The sequence below is a fragment of the Erythrolamprus reginae genome, chromosome 9 (assembly GCF_031021105.1).
Source record: "Erythrolamprus reginae isolate rEryReg1 chromosome 9, rEryReg1.hap1, whole genome shotgun sequence".
Taxonomy (NCBI): Eukaryota; Metazoa; Chordata; class Lepidosauria; order Squamata; family Dipsadidae; genus Erythrolamprus; species Erythrolamprus reginae.
This window is the reverse complement of record NC_091958.1, coordinates 27384806-27405714: the sequence shown is the minus strand read 5'-3', so window position 1 is coordinate 27405714 and position 20909 is coordinate 27384806. Positions and strand designations below refer to the sequence as shown.

The 20909-nt window shown below is 43.8% G+C and overlaps 1 protein-coding gene across 5 annotated transcripts in view; it reads left to right on the top strand.

Moving 5' to 3' along the window:
- Window positions 1-20909, top strand: part of CHST8 (carbohydrate sulfotransferase 8) — a 449531-nt gene that overhangs the window by 318589 nt on the left and 110033 nt on the right. The window contains exon 3 of one of the 5 annotated variants that reach the window (XM_070760673.1): window positions 5646-5778. The exons of the other annotated variants lie outside the window; for them this stretch is intronic. Within the exon in view, the coding sequence (XP_070616774.1) occupies window positions 5763-5778 (16 nt within the window). The 5' untranslated portion in view covers window positions 5646-5762. The remainder of the gene's footprint in view (window positions 1-5645; window positions 5779-20909) is intronic. 5 annotated transcript variants of the gene reach the window in all.

Genomic DNA, 20909 nt, shown 5'->3' with positions numbered 1-20909 from the left:
CACTTGCCTCCCCCTCGCGCCTCGCCCTTCCCACCCGGCCACCCGCGCGCGCTTACCTGCTCCCAGCGCCAGCAGCAGGAATTCGAGTAAGCCCAAAAGAAGCCATTGGCTCTGGGCGGCGGGCGGTGTTCATGGCCCCCCCGAACCCCCGGCCCAGCACTTCCAGAGGCCGAAAGGCGCAGCTCTCTTGCCCTTGCAATCCTCGGGGGGACACAAGGCCGGCGGAGAAGCCAGCCGGGCTCAGCCCTCTCCCGGCTTCCCCAATTCCGCTTCCCCAGCAGCGCGGCTTGGCTTCCGGAGGGCCGAGCCAACCCCGCGGTCATTCCTCCTTCCGCGGCTGCCATCGGGGCTCCCTGCCTGTCTGCCGGCCTCCCTGCCTTCTTTCCTCGCGGGGGTGGGAAGAAGGTGCGGGCCGCGGTCGGAGAAGCTCCGCAGAGGCAGAGTTTGTCTGAATTGGGGTTGGAGAGTTTTTGGCGGGCGCCGGGCCCGCCCCATTTTCCAATTTGGTCGGGCCCGTGACGCCACTCCCAGTAATACCGGTCTATCGGCGGCCCTGGGTGGGCAGCCCACCCCTCTCCCTTCCCAAAGGCCAGCAGCCCCTGTATCTGCAGCCCAAGAAATTTCCCAGCTGAATATTTTACTGCTAGCTCTATTCCACCTGCTCTTGGTGTGGTTTTGCATATGATTCTTGAGTAATGTTTAACATTTCTGGAAACTCGGGCTCATTTATTTCTGTTGCTCTGCTAATTAGCAAGTATTGCGGTTTTTCATTTTTTTAAACAAAGTTAAGCTGGTTTGACAGCTGGGGTTGGGGTTTGGGGGGGGAGCATTTGTTCAGCTCTCCTGAACAAATAGGCATCCAATAGATGAGTAATGCTGCTATTTGGTTAATCTCGAGAGTGACTGAATTACCTGACTTTAACATTTTTAAATAGGTTAAAATGGATTGCAATTTATAAAACAATGTTGATGGCTGAGAAACAATGCTGTCAATTCCCATTCTCGTTGGTTGGAATAGAAAATCAGACTTTGATAACACTTTATGGTTTGTGACTCAGCAGAATGTAAGCAAAGTCTAGAACTGAGAGAAGAAAGAACCTTCTGATCAACTCGTCTTTCTTTTCAAGCCATGCATTGGAAAGAGGAACATATTTCAAACTATCCACGGACTTTTGCATTTTCTTAACCTGTATTGTTTAAGGAAATCATTGTAAAATGTATTACTTTCTCAAAGCCGTGCTTTTAAAAGTGCCAGGAAGAGATTTCAAAACTGCCTCTTCTTCAAGCAAAATTCAGTTTATTTTTAAAGAACAGGTTTGTTTAGAATAATTTACAGGAATCAAGTGCAATTATGTATAGGTAGTCCTCGACATATGACCAGTGAAGGACTGCAAACATTTTTACTACAAAACTGTGGGTGTGGTTTATTTTGTGGGTTTGGCTTGCCGGCCATGTGACCAGGTAGGAGTGGCTTGGTGGTCATGTGACCGAGGGTGGCTTAAAGATCATGTGAATGGCTTAAAGATGGCCAACTTGATGTCACTCATGTCAAGGGTTTGGGTTAGGGTGCCTGGCCTCTCCTCACCTCAAAGAGATACAGTTTTCATCTCTATTTACTATTGCTGAACATCCAAAGTATACTATTTAATTCTGTGTACCGTATTTTTCGCTCCATAAGACGCAGTTTTTCCCCTCCCAAAGTAGGATGAAAAATCAATCGCGTCTTATGGAGCGAAGATGCAGGCAGGGAGGGGGGGGGGCCGCTGGAGCAGAGGGGGGGCGGCGAAGATACGAACCCCTCCATCGCCGCTTCTTCCCAGCGGAGAAATTCCAGCCCCCACCTGTTCCCGCTCGATCCTCCTCCCTGAGGCAGCTCGCCCTCCCATGGCCGCTTCCTCCACCCTCCATCGCAAGCCCTCGCCACCGCAGCCAATGCGCGCTGCGATCTTCAAGCCCGGCTCCTTTCGGCCCAGCATCCCGGGCCAAGCGGCTGCCTTCCGTCACTGAGCCTGGCTCGCCCGGAAGATCGTAGCGCGTGTTGCCTGCGCCGGCGAAGGAAGCCAGCTACGATCTTCCGGGCGAGCCAGGCTCAGTGACGGAAGGCAGCTGCTTGGCCCGGGATGCTGGGCCGAAAGGAGCTAGTCGGACGCACCCTCGCGCTCCTGGCTACTCCCGCTGCCTTCGCCGAAAGCGCTTTTCTCCCGGGCTCTCAGCAAGGGGGCTGCAGGAGAGGCGGCGAAGGCGATCTCTTTCGTTCTCCGGAGGCTGGCAAAAGTGATTTTCAATGTCGGAGGCGCGGTCCGGCGTGCTCTCTCTCCCCATCCCCCTGCCGGCTTACTTTGAATGTGACAGGGGGAGGGGGAGAGCGCACGCCGGACCGCGCCTCCGACATTGAAAATCACTTTTGCCAGCCTCCGGAGAACGAGAGAGATCGCCTTTGCCACCTCTCCTGCAGCCCCCTCGCTGAGAGCCCGGGAGAAAAGCGCTTTCGGCAAAGGCAGCAGCGAGAGGCCAGGGGCGCGGGGCAGGGGGACGGCCGCGGCTTCGGGTGCACCCTTGGAAAAATCACTTTCGCTAGCCTCCTGAGAACGAGAGAGTGAGAGCGACAGAGCAAGATAGAAAGTGAGAAAGAGAGAGAGAGACAAAGAGGGGGTAGAGAAAGAGATAGCAAGAGAGAGAGAATGAGAGAGAGAAAGTGTGAGAGAGAAAACAAGAGAGTGAGAAAGAAAACAAGAGAGGGAAAGTGAGAAAAATAGAGAAGAGCAAGAGGGGGAAAGATAGAGAAAGAGGGGGAGAGATAAAGAGAGAGAAAGAAAGAGATGAGAGAGGAAGGAAGAGAGTGTGAGAGAGGAAGAAAGAAAGAGAGAAAGAAAGAGAAAGATGAGTGAGGAAGGAAGAGAGTGAGAGAGAGAGAGAAAAAAGCAAGAAAGAGATAGCAAGAGAGACAGAGAGAGAGAGAGAGCAAGGGAGAGAGAAAGACATAGAGGGAGGGAAGGAGGGAGAGAGCAAAAAAGAGAGGAAGAAAGAAAGAAAGAGGGATGGAGAAAGAAGGGAAGAAAGAGAATGAGGGAGGGAGAAACAGAGCGAAAGGGAGGAAGAGAGAGATTTTTTTTGTCCAAACTTTTCTTTAGCCCACTTTTTGGCTCAAAATATTTTTTTCCTATTTTCCTACTCTAAAATCTAGGTGCGTCTTATCAGCAGGTGCGTCTTATAGAGCGAAAAATACGGTATATATGCCATATGTGTACATACATATTACACACAGACACACAAAAATATACATTATCTACCATATAAACTGTATGTGTATGTACACATACACATGCACACACAACTCTTCCAAAATTATACACATTCAACCACATTTACTGCGATAGGAAAAACATGCCCTCTGCAGACTGCCCTGGTTGCCGATTGGTTTCCAGATACAATTCAAAGTGTTGGTGATGACCTATAAAGCAATACATGGCATTGGACCAGATTACTTACATGCGCCTGCTGCCGCATGAATCCCAGCGACCACGGAGGTCCCACAGAGTTGGCCTTCTCCGGATCCCGTCGGCTAGACAATGTTGTCTGGCAGGGCCCAGGGGAAGAGCCTTCTCTGTGGCAGCCCTGGCCCTCTGGAATCAGCTTCCTCCAGAGATTCACACTTCCCCCACACTCCTTTTGAAAGAGCAATTAGATCAAGCCCCCTTCCTCTGTTTACAAGATGTAATGTGTGGTTGTGAATGAATTGGTTGATTGTTTTTATTATATATGGGATTTTAGTAGTAACTTTTAATTAATTAGATTTGTTGTTGTGAGTCAGTTATCAGGCACCGAGATGTAAATAGCAATAACACTTAGACTTATATGCCGCTTCGCAGTGCTTTTATAATCCTCTCTAAGCGGTTTTACAGAGTCAGCATCTTGCCTCCAACAATCTGGGTCCTCATTGTTAAAAACTGAGGGTGCCAAACAAACCTTATTGTCTTTTTTGACAAAGGTGATGAAATTAATGCATTAAGGGAAACACTGTGGATAAAACAAAACAAGACAAAAGAACAATTTGCAGAATACAGAATAACAGAGTTGGAAGAGATTTTGGAGGTCTTCCAATCCAGCCTCTTGCTCGGGCAGGAAACGGTATACCATTTCAGACAGATGGTTGTCCCATCTCTTCTTAAAAGCCTCTAGTGTTGGAGCATTCACAGCTTCTGGAGCAATTTGTTACTGGTAATAGTTTTAAATATCTGGAAATTTCTCTTTAGTTCTATATTGCTTCTTCTCCTTGATTAGTTTCCATCCATTGCTTCTTGTTCTACCCTCTGATGCTTTGGAGAATAGGGAATAGAATAGAATAACAGACTTGGAAGGGACCTTGGAGGTCTTCTAGTCTAACCCCCTGCTCAGGCAGGAAACTCTACACCACTTCAGACAGATGGTTATCCAATCTTTTCTTAAAAACTTCCAGTGTTGGGGCATTCACAACTTTTGAAGGAAAGCTGTTTCACTGATTAATTGTTCTAAGTTGCTTCTCTCCTTGATTAGTTTCCACCCATTGCTTCTTATTTTACCCTCGGGTGCAATTTTACCCTCAAACCTCGTTCTTTTTCATTAGGATAGATGTACCCAGTTCCTCCAGCCATTCCTCATAAGTCTTCGTTTTCCTCATCATCTTTGTTGTTCGTGTCTGCATTTGATTCGGACTGGTCAGTTCTCATGTTGGAACTCCTGGAGGAAAGAATGAGTAGCAATCTAATAACTGACTAAATAGTGTGAGCAGGTACCTGTCAGGTTGACTCTGCTCTGACTCAGGTGATATCTTTTTCATAAAAGGCACTTTGTTTTTGCAATAGCCTCTCCTTGGTGCTGCTTTGGAGAACAAAATTTTCCCTCACTGTGGACAGCAGAGTGGGGCAGCAGGACCAACACCTGGTGGTGATTTTTCCCCGTTTTAGGTTCACCTTCAATATTGCTTATTTTGTGTTTGTTCCCTTTCTGGAGTCTTTCTGTAGTGACCCCAAGAGAGGCAACATTTTGCCTGCCCAACATCCCAGCTATAAGTACCACCATGGCCACTGACGGAGGAAGTTCCAGTTCACAGCGTCTCCAGACCTTCACCAATCAAACTCAAGTCTTCAAAATGTGATGTTTAGCACACTTGTGCAGAAACCGTTCGTGTCTTCCAGAGCCCCGGGTGGCTATAATGTTCATAAACACAAAGCAAAACCAATATTTCCCCCCATCCAGTGGCTGAGAAAATAGACTTGTGGTTTCAGATCTACCCAGGGAATGCTGTGACATTTAAATCCAATTATCTCCTTCTCCCCTCCTTGACGATGAAAATATATCAGCCGGGAGAAAGATCTGCTCGATAAATCTATCACCTTCTTCTGGTTCCTAAAAAAAACTTTGCAATACAACTTCTGAGAATTTGCAGCCCTTTCTTTAATCATCCTTTTGATGCAAAGAGAAGTCAAAAATGTCCATAAAATTAAGTGCAGGAAATTTTCAATGACTCTGGATCCTTCTCCCTGTTAAATCCACGGATGGGAGATCTAGAGAAATATCAGGTCGTGACAAAAAGCTACTCTCCCTAATAAATTAAACAGCTCGTCACTCAGGCACCCTTGTATTGTACGGTTTTCCTCCGTTCTTAGGTTACCGGCTGAATTTCATTTTTCTGCCTGCCGCCTGCAGAAGAGGATTAATTAAACACATTCTAGCATTCCAGTGCAGCTCGATTTCACAGAGCACTAAGGAATAATTGACTCCAAATGAATTGGAAAGTGGGTAAGTAATTTTAGTTATTATTCTGATGTAAATATTAGCTCTCGACTGACATTTCGAAAGATTTAGTGGAGGCATTTTGTGATAGCACAGATCATTACTTTAGCACCAAAGGAGAGATGGTACGGGGAAAGGAAGAAACTATTACAATTACTTTATGTACCTGAAACTTATGTATACAATATCATTTATTTTCATGTAGTTATGTGGCCTGCAAAAACTTTCATTAACACCAGTGTATGATTTATAGCGATCTGTGAATTGCATTAGCACCAGAGTAATAGATGGCGCATTTCTGGAAATAGTTCGGTGTTATGCATTCCAGGAACACATCATAAATTATTCTGCCATTTTCCTTAATGCTATCAGTCGATAGATACTCCTATGAGTTCTAATTGCAATAATAATAATAATAATAATAATAATAATAATAATAATAATAATATTTGTATGCCGTCTCTCTCCATAGACTCGGGGTAGCTCACAGTAACAATAATAACAATATAACAAATCTAATATTTAAAAACATTTAAACCCCATCATTAAAACCATACAACACAGTCATACCATACATAAACTATATAAGCCTGGGAGGTATCTCAATTCCCCCATGCCTGGCGCCATTGGTGGGTCTTAAGCAATTTACAAAAGGCAAGGAGGGTGGGGTCAGCTCTAATCTCTTGGGGGAGTTGATTCCAGAGGGCCGGGGCCACCACAGAGAAGGCTCTTGCCCTGGGGCCCGCCAGACGACATTGTTTAGGAGAAGGCCAACTCTATGGGACCTAATTGGTCGCTGGGATTCGTGTGGCAAAAGGCGGTTCCAGAGGTATTCTGGTCTGATGCCATGTAGGGCTGTGTAGCCAATGAAAATATTTGTTAAGATGGCATAATTGTTAATTGGTGAATAAAATCTCGAACATAAGGAGTTGCTTGGCAGGATGGAACAGCCCAAACCACTTAGTACCATTTTTCAATACTTCCTATCTTCAAAGTATCACACAAACACACACATACACCAAGGTCAGGGCTGCAGATGTGAAAAATAGGAAATGCCAGTGTCGATTTCCAGATTTGAAATTTGGCGTAGACCAGTGTTTCTCAAATACTGGGATGGGCCCTCCTGGGGGGCACGAATTGACGTCAGGGGGGGCACGGTTCCCCAAGGAGCATGCTTTTTTTGCTGCAGGGAGTAGGGGGGCTTTGCACCAAACAATAGCACACAGCACAGAGTAGGAGATATGAAGTGCATATAATAAACATTTAAGAGACACCATAGAAAAATATTTAACAGGGATGAAAAGAAAGGAGGAGAGAGACGGAGATCATGAGACAAACGTAACTCTCCTGAAAGCTAAGAGGAGGAAATATGACAAAGAAGCGTATGTAGCACTTGGCTTCACTGAGACTACGGTGGGAAACAAAGAAAGACCAGTACTGTGTCTAAAATATTAGCAGCGGACAGCATGAAGCCAAATAAATTAAGGCATCACTTAAACACATTGCACCCCAACCATGCTGATAAGCCGCTTGAGTTTTTTCAGAGAAAATGTGCTTAATATTGCAAACAATCATTCTAACAGAGAGTTGCCCCCCCCAAAAAAAATGTTTACTTCTTCCTAGGGGAGGCGTAACAGAAAATAATTGAGAAACGCTGTTCTAGGCAAATGCAGCTTATGAGACATGGTGCGTGCAGTGGTTAGAATGTAATACTGCAGGCTAATTCTGCCGAATGCCAGCAGTTCAATCCTGACCAGCTCAAGGTTGACTCAGCAATGTATCCTTCCATGGTCGGCTAAAATGAGAACCCAGGCTGCTCTGGGTGATATGCTGACGTTGTAAACCACTCAGAGAGTGCTGTAAAACACTATGGAGAGGTATATAAACCTAAGTGCTATCGCTATCTTGCAAATGGAAAAAAAAGATGCTTTAAAATGGTACTGGAGAAGGATTTTCTTCAAATGAAAGTCTGGCTTACTTCCATGATTTAGAGCCATAATGGCAAACCTATGGCACAGGTACCAAAGGTGGCACACAGAGCCATATCGGAGGGCATGCAAGACATTGCCCTATATCAACTCCAATGTGCATGCGTGCACTGGCCAGCTGATTTTCAGCCTTGGAAAAGGCCATTTAGCCCTCCAGAGGTTTCATAGAAGCTTCCCTGAAGCCCTGCAGGGCAAAAATACTGCCCAATGGACAAACCTGAAGTTTGGAAAACGCACTTCCGGTTTGCCCGTTGTGTGTTTTTTGCACTCCACAGGGTTCAGGGAAGCTTCTTGAAGCCCCAGAGGGGGTGCTAGCACACCCACAGACCTCCTCTTGGCATGTGAACCAAAAAAGGTTCACCATCACTGATTTAGAGGGTCCAGACACAGTTTCCTAACTTCCACAATCCTTGTTGGTCTTGTGAAAAGCAAAAAGCGCTGGTGAGACCCCATTTGGAACACTGTGTCCAGTTCTGGAGACCTCACCTACAAAAAGATATTGATCAAATTGAACGGGTCCAAAGACGGGCAACAAAAATGGTGGAAGGTCTTAAGCATCAACCTCATCAGGAAAGACTTCATGAACTCAATCTGCATAGTCTGGAGGACAGAAGGAAAAGGGGGGACATGATCGAAATATTTAAATATGTTCAAGAGTTCAATAAGGTTCAGGAGGGAAGTGTTTTAATAGAAAAGTGAACCCAAGAAGAAGGGGGCACAATCTGAGGTCAGTTGGGGGAAAGATCAGAAGAAACATGAAAAAATATTATTTTACTGAAAGAGTAGTAGATCCTTGGAACAAACTTCTAGCAGACGTGGTTGGTAAATCCACAGTAACTGAATTTAAACATGCCTGGGATAAACACAGATCCATCCTAAGATAAAATACAGGAAATAGTATAAGGACAGACTAGATGGACCAGGAGGTCTTTTTCTGCTGTCAATCTTCTATGTTTCTGTTTCTAAAAAGGCTCTCACATGGGCAGGTGCACACTCAAGGCTTAGCTGGTAGAGTTTAATACTATTATTATTATTATTGTTGTTGTTGTTGTTGTTGTTGTTTTGTTGTGTTGTTGTTATTATTATTATTAATTAGATTTGTAATGCCGCCCTTCTACGAAAACTCGGGGCAGCTCACAGAATAAATATAGAAACAAAGCATACAGTACAAATCTAATACATTAAAAAACTACAGCTAAAAACCCAATACATCAATACATTGTTGTTATTATTATTATTTGGTTTCAGAAAAGGGAAATATTATTCTATGGAGGAGACATTCTGCAGTTACAGTTCAGCTGCTTCCTGGATGACACATACCGGTAGTTAGGCTAAATAAAAGGCTTTAAATGTTCACCACCCAACAAACTCTTCAGACTGGCGTGGAAAGAGGGTCCTTAGAGGAGCTGCAGGTGCCTTTGAAGCTGCATTTGGGAGCCCTCGGAAGAGGCACCTCATTACCCAAATGGCTCAGAATTCCATCAAATCATGAAAACAGTTTTTGCAAGGATGGGGGGGAGAAAGGAAGACGTATAGAATTCCCCCCCCCCCCCCCCCCCGCTTTCATTCTTCAATGCTGTTGCCCAGAATAAGAGACAAATAAACACTTTTAAACTATGTTTTTAAAAAGTGCCTCTTTCCCTGTGGGAACATTTCTAAAGAGACATCGGCAAACATTTCTTTGATGTTCTGTTTCTACTTACCGAGCTAAACTGACATCGTTGTGCAACTTTGTTGGTCACCTAACACTGAGATGTCCTTCCATCCCTTCAATCTTGACAGGATAAGATCTCCCATCTGATGGATCCCGGAAGGGATTAAAACTCTATAGAAGTCAGAGGCCAATACAGTGGGGGGAGGGGCACTGGACCCTTGCACAGATTCATTCCATTTACCCTGAGTACATTTGACGTAGAGAAAGAGTATTTGCAACAGTGTTGGTAGACTAACAGAGTGTCGGGGTTCCAAGTACAGCGATACCTCTACTTAAGAACTTAATTCGTTCCGTGACCAGGTTCTTAAGTAGAAAGGTTTGTAAGAAGAAGCAATTTTTCCCATAGGAGTCAATGAAAAAGCAAATAATGTGTGCAAACCCATTAGGAAAGAAATACAGTGATACCTCATCTTACAAACGCCTCGTCATACAAACTTTTCGAGATACAAACCCGGAGTTTAAGATTTTTTTGCCTCATCTTACAAACTATTTTCACCTTACAAACCCACCGCCGCTGCTGGAAAACCCTACCTCCGGACTTCCCTGTTTTTGTGATGCTGCAGGGGAATCCAAGCAATGCAAAAATGGGTGCTTTGCTGGCAATGGAAGTCCGGAGGTGGGGTTTCCCAGCGAGGGGAGCCTCAGGGGAATCTCAGCAGTGCAAAAACACAGAGGTCCGGAGGTGGGGTTTTGAGGACTTTGGTGTTTTTGTGATGCTGCGATTTCACTGATGATCCCTTCTCTGGGAAACCCCACCTCCGGACTTCCGTTGCCAGCGAAGCACTTGTTTTTGCGATGCTGGGATTCCCCTGCTGGGATTCTCCTGCAGCATTGCAAAAACACAGAAGTCCAGAGGTGGGGTTTCCCATGGAGGGGAGCCTCAGGGAAATCCCAGCAGCACAAAAACAGGCGCTTCGGATGGCAAAAGGGGTGAATTTTGGGCTTGCACGCATTAATCGCTTTTCCATTGATTCCTATGGGAAACATTGTTTCGTCTTACAAACTTTTCACCTTAAGAACCTCGTCCCGGAACCAATTAAGTTTGTAAGACAAGGTATCACTGTAAAAGCTCATAATTTGGGTGGGAGGAGGAGGAGGAAGAAGAGGAGGAGGACAATCACTGCCGAAGGAAGAAGGGGAGGGGAATAAAAAAAATCCAAAACTTTAAGGCTTAAAAAAAAGAGAGACTCTGAGGCGGCGAAGAGGACCACACACCTCCCATACACCCGGTGTGAGGCTGCGTCCCATACACTGCACAAGAGAGATAAACCCAGGGGGAATGGCAGGAAACTGGCCAGGCCTTCGTGCCGCTCTCAAATTTTTCCGGACTCAGGTTCTTAAGTAGAAAATGGATCTTAAGAAGAGGCAAAAAAATCTTGAACACCCGGTTCTTATCTAGAAAAGTTCTTAAGCAGAGGCATTCTTAAGTAGAGGTACCACTGTATTACCATATAAGGTGAAATGTAGAATGTAAAGCATGTTAGTGCTGAATCATTGGATGTGAACTGCAACCTGATTGGGCCAGAGAATTATAAGATGCAAATCAACTTTACTATGATCTTTCTGTCTGCTGTATGATGTTGATGGTGGTGGTTGTTAATTGGCTTGCTGGAGCAGTTTGAGCGTGAGTTAAATATTGAGTAGTGATAGTGATACAAAGAAACCTGGATTGGTTTAGTATCTACTTGTAACCTAGATTGGGTGAATAGCTACTTGCAAGTAAGCGGAATATAGCCAAAGTAAATTTCCTGTATATAGAAGACTGAAGCAGAAGATATTTTGCACTGAAGAGTAAACGGTATGTGTCTTCATCATTTAAGAAGAGGCAAAAAAATCTTGAACACCCAGTTCTTATCTAGAAAAGTTCTTAAGTAGAGGTGTTCTTAGGTAGAGGGACCACTGTAATACATCCATAGCAAACATAACTCTGAGGCAGGTAGATTCCTTAAGGAATATTTTTATTAAATATATCATATTGGTACAGATCTGGTGAAAACCAACTTTGAAAGCCCCCACGGTTTTCACCTAATTAAGAGTAAACATTTTTCCCCTTTTGTTAAGGAGTGTGCAGAGTTATCTCTGAATGATTAAATATACACATACACAGAGGAAACATGGAGATCTTGCAGATATCAAACTGATAGTCCAGAGATACAAATAATAATTCAGTAATACAAGCCAGATACATAAATTGTAAAAAGTATTATTTACTTTAGCAAATATCTTAGTCAAGAACAGTCCTAGTCATACACAGTCAAATCAGCCAATACATCGCAACTAATATACAATACTATAAGCTTACTTTTCCAGCTTACAAATACGTAAACCATCATTTGAACAAACAGTTCTTACTACAGCATAGTCACATGCTGAAATAGCCGAGAGTAGCCCAGAGAGTGAATCACACTTCTGGCTCCCTCTTATGGCAATATGTAACACTAGCTCTTAAAGCAATAGTGCTCTAATGCAGTGTTTCCCAACCTTGGCAACTTGGAGAGATCTGGACTTCAACTCCCAGAATTCTGGCTGGGGAATTCTGGGAGTTAAAGTCCAGATCTCTCCAAGTTTTGGCTACAAAGCCCAGCTATCTCCCCCCCCCCCCGCCCTATCCCCGAGCTGCAGTGTGGCACCAGTGAACCTGCAGAATGGCTTCTGTCAGGTCAGCTTCAGGGATAACACAGAGCACATTCCCTTGCTGCAGATTTTCCCTTGCTGCAGTATGTTGTCTACCGGCCCATGCATTCCTGCACTCCAGGCCTAAGATTCATGTCATATAGGCACACGTAATTACATTTTTAAAAACAAATGTAACCTTTGATCTTCAGTATCTAAGTGGGGTCCATAGAAAACTGCTGAACTGTTTCCTCTTACCAAACCCATTTGCTTCCATTTTATAAATTCATCGGTCGTGCTTCTCTAAGCAATGATTTTTCTTACCATTGAAAATAGATCTTGGTAGACATTTCTGAAAGGGAGAAAGTTAATTGATGTTTTGGGGCACAAAGATTTAGCTCCTAGGAAAAGGAAGGGTTTTTTCCCAGATCAGAGAAAGTCAAACACTAAGGAAGGGGAATTGCAGAAGATCAGCTACTACTGCTCCTGAAAATTCCCCTTCTAATTCCAAATTACCTGCCAATAGAAAAGAATTGCTGATGCTATTCTCTTCTATTGGCAGGGTTGAACTGTGGAGTCATTGGTGCTCTCTGGGCTTGGTGGTTTGTTGGCAGATGTTTATTACCTGACTAGGTGATATCATCAATCCTGTTGACTGTGGGGTTTGCTCTGAGTTTATACACAGTAGCTTGTCCTGACAATGTTGACAGGGGCAGCAATTTTCCCCATGGCAGCTTCATAATTAGATACTGTTTTTTGCTTGGCATTATTCCCTGTTTGAGTGTTGGTCGCAGGATAGGGTGTGTTCTGATCTTCCTGTTTCCTTCCTAGCTCTCTTTTGAATGATGTGTAAATGCGATTTATTACTATGTATGTTGATGGCTGATTCGTGTGAATGCCAAGCTTCCAGGAAATCTCTTGCCTTTTTGTTTGTTTGTTTGTTTGTTTGTTTGTTTGTTTATCGATCAATCAATTGATCGATCAATCAATCAATCAATCAATCGATTGATTGATTGTTTGCATTTATATGCTGCTCACTCCAAACAGACTCTGAGTGGCTAAAAACAGGCATAAATACAATATAAGTAAAAAACCAATAAAAAACATCACTAAAATCACACGTATTATAAAACCATACTTGCAACTATCAGTCTTAATTTGAGGCCTGCCAGAAAAGCCAGGTTTTAACAGCTTTCCAGAAAACCAATAGGAAGGAGATAATGCGAATATCTGGGGGCAGAGATTTGGATTTAGCTTGGTCTAGAACTTTCCATTTCCCAGCTGAAACTATGTTTGAATCTGTCCACGATTAAGGAATTTTCATCATTTAATTGACTGATTGATTGATTGATTGATTGATTCAACTTCTATGACACCCAATCCTGAAGGATTCAGGGCAGTTTACAACAATATAAAATGCAAAAAACTATTTAAAAGAAGTCAAATATACAGTCTAACAATAAAACCCAGTTTAAAACCAATAATAAACTAAATATTCAGCATACATATGTAGCATTCATACAATTTGGGCATGATGGTTGTTAATTCATGGCCCTCCCAGACCTGCCGGCAAAGTCAGGTCTTTGTGGCCTTACGGAAGGCCATTAGGGTGGGAGCAGTACAGACATGGCGGGGAGTTTTATTCCATAGAGCTGGGGCAGCCACAGAGAAGGTCCTCCTACATGGCCCCACCAACCTGCATTGCTTAGTCGACTGGACCTGGAGGAGGCCAAGTCTGTGAGCTCTTATTGGTTTCTGGGAGGTGTGTGGCAAGAGACGGTCCCGTAAATAGTCTGGCCCTGAGCCATATAGGGCTTTATAGGTAATAACCAACAACTCTCTTCTGATTGCTGGTTGGTATTCATGGATGCCTCTGCTAGACTTCTGCCTATTTATTCTATGATAATGCCCATTACAATTCGTACTTTGCATGTTGCCCAGAAAGTAATGCACCACATTTTTTTCTTCAACAATTATTTATTGAACACAGTGAAACTTACACACAAGAAAGAATTATGTTTCTTCTACACTCCCTATTTTTCCACGTAATCTCAATCCCATTTTATGGCCTTTCAGCTAGACATAAGGGCGTGTAAGCCCTGTTGGTACCACTCCTTGTTCTGGTCATGAAGTCATTTCTGCACTGTGCAAACAACCTCTTTGTCATCCTCAAACTGTCTTCCACAACTAACCATACTTCTGTCAACTGCAAATTCTCCATAAAATGTACACAAACATTTGTGAATGTTCCCAACAGCTTCTTTCTCCGCAGTGAGAATTTCAATAATGATACACTGCTTGTAACGTACATCACTTACAGACCCCATTTCGAAACACTGCTGCAGCTACGCTATCTGCCTGAAGAAATACAAAATTTACACATGCATTCCTGACAATTCAAATAATGTATATCTAAAGTTTCGCATTTGTACCATTACTGTAGGCTGAGAAAAAAAATGTGGTGCATTACTTTCTGGGCAACCCTTGTAAATGAGTCCTGGGTTTCTTCTTAGGCTACTGGGTCTTGTTTTAAGAAGTTTTGGAGGGTTTTAGTTGGTCTAAAGCTGGCGTAAGTCCTACCTTCTGCTGCTATCGGTGCAATGCACATCCAGCTCCAGGTGATTGCCGGGCACGGGCGCATGTCTCGCCAAGATTGTGCTTGTGCTCACGCAGAGGGATCTTGTCTGCATGTGGGGTCCATGGATTGAATCTGACCCCAGAATGTTTTAGAAGTTATGTGTGCAATGCAGTGAAGATCCACCATTAAACTTGACCAAGGTCTTTCAGTTTTTGACAATTAGGAAGTGGAGCTGTGGAGGTATTAGTGAGCTTGAGATGGAAAGAAGGTGCTGGAAGAAGAAAACACAATTCTGCCACTTCATTGAGCAGGAAGCTTTTAAGTCCACAACCCTGCCTTGAATCGTGCAATAATTACAGTGTGCTGGAGAAACTAAGAAAAAAATAGAAATAAGCGCTGTGGCTACTCCTAAAGCCCAGAAGAGAAGGAAATAGAGGTGGTGGTAGTGGAGGAGGAGGAGATGGAAGGAGGGAGGGAGGAAAGAAGGGGGGGAAGGACTGGCCAACTAATTCTTCAGATGTTTACCATGTCTCATTTCAAAATGATAAAATCTGTTTATTAGTAGTATCCTCAATTGTTCTTAGCAGAATGAAAATCTCTTCGTCAAAGGTTATTGACTGTAATGTCCAATGCAGATTGGCAGATAAATGCTTGTTTGACTTCAACATGATATCTGCGTTTTCATTACCACCCACCACTTTCTTTGCAGTATTTCTAAGATGGATAGATTTTAAAATTCTTGCTTTCCATCTCATTTTGCATTCAAGCCTTCCAGCTGAAGCTGTTGCATAGTTTTAACCACAAGTACAAAATTCCACACGGAATGTGATAAAATCCACAAAGACACACCTGTCTTCCTCCTTCCTTTCATTATACCTCGCTTTGGCTTTTTTGCTCAATAACTGTAGCAAATCTCTGTGAGTTCCTGGGCCCAGTTAGAGTCACTTGAATCATGACATCATTGTGATTTCTAGGTATTCATTTAATTATTTTAATTCAGAGATCCCCCCAATGGCTCTTCAAAAGTTGTAGGGAATATTGCAATAAGGACTGGTCGGTTGGTGTTAAAGTAAGTTTAGCTAGTTTAGGATAGTAACCCTCTCCTAGATTTCAAGCAAGAGAAATGCAGCCCTTCTGGAAAGTTGGTCCACAAAAATCAGGCCTTGAATTCTGAATGTTCCTGACAATTCAAATAATGTGCAGTGTTCCCTCGATTTTCGCGGGTTCGAACTTTGTGAAAAGTCTATACCACGGTTTTTCAAAAATATTAATTAAAAAATACTTTGCGGGTTTTTTCCATACACCACCGATGATGTCATATGTCATCGCCAAACTTTCATCCGACTTTAATGAATATTTTTTTTAATAAACTTTAATAAATAAACATGGTGAGTAATGATCTAAATGGTTGCTAAGGGGAGGGGAAATTGCACTTTAGGGGTTTAAAGTGTTAATGGAAGGCTTGTGATACTGTTCATAGCCAAAAATAGTGTATTTACTTCCGCATCTCTACTTTGCGGAAATTCGACTTTCGCAGGCAGTCTCGGAACGCATCCCCCGCGAAAATCGAGGGAACACTGTATATCTAAATTGTTTGTTTGCAGGAGTGGTTCCCACCCTTTTTTGGGCCATGCCCTGATAAGCATCTCTAAAGTCCTTATTCTGCTCCCCCCTGACATATAATTCTTACTATTCAAAAAGTGAAATAAAAGAAAGATAGATAGTAGAAGTCCCGAGGAACTTTAAAAATAATAGTATGAAGGGATATGAAATAAATGAGAGAAAAAATTACCAAATGATGCAAATTATTGAAAGAAATGTTTTAAATAAATGATTTGATTTGAATTATTTTAATTTGAATTAAATTAAAATAAATACTGCAAAGGGGCGTGTATAAGAGCACCAGTGGGCCTACCGTCCCTGTCCTACCATCCCCATTTATTTGTACTCGTTTCCTGTGTTCATGTTCATATTTATACTTATACCTGTTATCTCATATATGTTTGACAAACTAAATAAATAAAATAGAATAAGTAACTATTAAAAGAAATGGTGCAGAAAGAGGGAAATTTAAAAAAAAATTACTTTAATTTCCTGTGAGACCACATTTGGAGTACTGTGTACAGTTCTGGTCACCGCACCTCAAGAAGGATATAATGGAACTGGAAAAGGTGCAAAAAAGGGCAACAAGTATGATCAAGGAAATGGAGCCCCTCCCTTATGTTACCAGGTTGCAACGCCTTGGTCTCTTCAGCCTTGAAAGACGGAGTTTAAGGGGTGACTTGATCGAAGTGTATAAAATCATGCATGGGATAGAAAAGGTGGATAGAGGAAAATTCTTTTCTCTATCAAACAATACTAGGATGAGGGGGCCCTCCCTAAAGCTCATAGGTAAGAAAGTGAGGACAAATAAAGGGAAATATTTCTTCACCCAGAGGTTTGTTGGTTTATGGAATTCCCTTCCAGAAGAGGTCGTGTCAGCTGTCAGTCTTGATAGCTTCAAGACAGGATTAGAGAGATTCATGGATGCCAAGTGGTGATTGAAACGGATGTCCATGTGCTGCCTCTATGTTGGTTGAAGCAGGCAGGGTTTCCTTGGGTCCCATTTGTTGGGGGTCCAGGGAAAGGGAGGGTCTTGCCTTCTCTTTCTGCTCAAGATCCCCATGGACAATTGGTGGGCCACTGTGTGTGATACAGAATGCTGGACTCGATGAGCGTTGGCCTGATTCAGCAGGGCTCTTCTTATGTTATTATGTTATTATGTTCTTAATTTATGAATAATAAGATTCTCATGAATGAAAGGGGGGTTGTAACTAGTGGTGGGTTCCTCCTTTTTCCATACTGGAGTGCTCTGTGCGCATGGCAACATTACCCACGTTCATGCATAATGTCCCAAGATTTTGCTTCTGTGCATGGACAGGAAGCAAAAAAAGCACCAAAATATTGCGAGGGGATGCTCATGCGTGATTACCTCCAAGCCTGCGCAGAAGAAAAAAATCACTGAAATTGCACACATAAGAGCGTCTCCTCATGAGATTTTGCTTCCACACATGCACAGGAAGCAAAAGAAACCCAAAAATTCAAAGCAAAGACGGTGCTGCACGATGGACTGGCAAAGACAACACCAGAGCGGTCATGCGCAAGTTATGCAATCTACAGGGCGCTACCGGAACAGAGCTCTGGGGCGTACCAGTAGGAACTCACCACTGGTTTTAAACTATGACTCCCCTACCTGCCCACTTGGTTTGAACCTGCAGCTTAGCGGGGAAACGCTTTGGTCGTTCACTACCTGGAGGTGGATCACACAGGCCTGGCAAGGCCTACGCATGCGTGGCCCAGCACCAGATTGCTCTGAGAGGAAAAGTCTTGTAAAAGCGGTCCTGGGAAAACAGAGGCTCAAAATAACTATAAATATAATAATTTCTTCCTTAAACCTGGGTCCTTGTTCTGTATCCTCAGTGCTGGGCTCCCCCCAGCAGCCACCCCCTCCGTCTCCCCACGGAGCAGATCGCCCTGCAACCACCCAGCATCAAAGCCCCCAGGGGTTTTTAGGCCTTCCCCCTGACCAATGAAGGAATGAATTGTGAAGGGAAGTTTTTTTAAAACCAGAATTTTAAGAATTTTTTTAATGTATTATTAATTGGATTGTTTGTTACTGTTTCTTTTATATGCTGTGAGCCGCCCCGAGTCCTCGGAGAGGGGCGGCGTACAAATCCAATTAAATTTGAAACTTGAAAGAGAGAGAGACTCTGGCGGACTCTGCCATGACCCTTAGTGGAAGTACATCTGATGGGCTGGCCGTTGCTCCCTTCTCACCCCAGCTGGGATATCCTTTTCAGTCTAGGCCCTAGGACAGTGAGGGTGAACCTATGGCACATGTGCCCTAGCTCAGCTCCAATACGCATGTGTGTGCGCCTGCCAGCTAATTTTTGGCTTGCACATAGGCTCTGGGAGGGTGTTTTCAACTTCCAAAGGCCTCCAAGAAGATAGAGAGGATGTTTTTGCCCTCCCCATTACCCAGGGAAGCCTCTGAAGCCTGGGGAGTGTGAAAAATGGACCTACCGGGCCCATCAGAAGTTCGGAATCAGGCCATTTTTGGCCTTTAGAGAGCATCGGGGGCGACGGGGGGGACCGTTTTTGCCCTCTCCAGGCATTGAATTATGGGTGTGGCACTCACACATGCACAATAGCATGCACACACGCTCTTTCAGCAACCAAGGAAAAAAAGGTTCACCATCATTGCTCCAGCAAATGCAAAGACAATAGGTAGCTGTTTTGTCACAAGTAGATAAGAATAATTTAGCAGGCTTTCAAAAATTCAGTTAATAGCTCATTTTCCAATTGCCCCTATTAAAAATCAAATTGCCTCCCTGTGGGCGTGGGCCCCACGTTGGGAACCACTGGTTGAGAGATAATTTCCTCCACTTTGGTTTTTGCTGGATTACTTTAGAAAGGTGAGGAAATGGCTCTTAGGACAAGTTGCTCAGCTCTGCAACAGATGCATATTTTTAGACAGGAGTGGCAAAACAGAAGAGTGAATGAAAGGAACCATCTGAAGCAATAGGTTTTATTTATTTTAATGTCTGCAAGGAATTTGAAATGTTGGTTTAAGTCATGCAAAACCTTCCTGAGAGAATTTGCAAATGTTGCAGGAGCAAGTAAACACCACAACCCAAGGAATTGGGTCAAGGATGCCTTAGAGCGCTTTCCCATCTCACCTTGAAGTTCTCCAAATGTTTCAGTCTGTCAGTCCCATTTGTTTGGGGAGGGCTGTAGACTTTATGCCGATGACAGAGGAGGCAGAAGTGGTGAAGGAAAGCACCAGAGGTCCCCTGGGCTGCTTTGCTTGCTACTGCTCCAAGGCATTTTGCAGCTGTCAGTAGAGAGTTTTTTTCCTCCTGACATTCCTTCTTTTCCTCAACAAGGTGGGGGAAGCACAGAGAAAAGAATAAATGTACCTTTTACCATGGAAATCTCATTCACGTTTGCATCTATGCAGAATGTGAATGAAATCTCATTCACGTTCTGCATAGGCATAAAATGTTAAATTAGCCATTGCTTTCCTTTCTGAAGCCCCTTGTTGTGGCCTGTCCATGTCCTGCTCAGTTGGCAATGGATCCAGAAGCCGCAGAGACAGTGGAGGCACGGTACAGGCAACCTGTGTTCTTGGCACCTGAGACTGACAGCAAAAAGGACGTGGTGTCAGAGGCTGAAGAGCAGCCAGGGCCTTCTGCACCTCCTGAGATGAGTGACGCAGGAGAAAAGGAGGAGCCTCTTTTTGATGCTAGGATTCGCAGGGCCTATAGGGGGCAAGAGTGGTTACTCAGGAGGAGGCTTACTCATGAGCAGCACTGCTGGCTGCTGGGCCACACCCTCAGGCTATTTAAGGAGGAGTCACATGACGCTTCGGAACAGAGGACAAGGTAGTTTGTTCCAGAAATCTTGTTACAGCTCTTGTCTCCAACTTGTCTTTTAAAAGGAACACATTCTTGTCTGCATTAATTAGCTCTGGGCTTCCAGCCAAACTTTGTAAGTCTATGATACGGAACTTTTGCTGCAATCTGGTAATTACTGCTGTGTTTATATTTTCTTGGGACTCTGCCCAGCTGCTAAGATATTATCATCAATATGCTGAAGCTTTTTGTTAGTCTTTACTTTCTTTTTTTTAAAAAGACTCAAAAGACTGCAGTTGGTGTTATTTCTGGTGATGGAGTTCATAGTCTTTATGAACTGTTGTTTGGTAGTTTCACTTTTGTAAACCACTCTACAGAAACAGGAAGACATCGATCCATTGTCAGGAAGTCTAGGTCAGACCACTCTCCTTAGATTCATTTGTAACAGGATAACAGAGTTGGAAGGGACTTTGGAGGTATAGGTCTCGATGGCACAGCGGTTAGAGTGCAGTACTGCAGGCCACTTCTGCTGACTACCGACTGCCTGCAATTTGGTAATTCAAATCCTACAAGGCTCAGGGTTGACTCAGCCTTCTGCCCTTCTTAGGTGGGTAAAATGAGCACCCAGATTGTTGGGGGCAAAAGGCTGACTCTGTAAACTGCTTAGAGAGGGCTGTAAAGCACTGTGCAGCGGTATATAAGTCTAGGTGCTATTGCTAAAACAGTGTAACAGATTAACAGAGGGAACCTGGAGGTCATCTAGTCCAAACCCCCACCCACGCAGGAGACCCTACACCATTTCTGACAGATGGCAGTCCAGTCTCTTCTTGAAAGATTCTAGAGATGAAGCT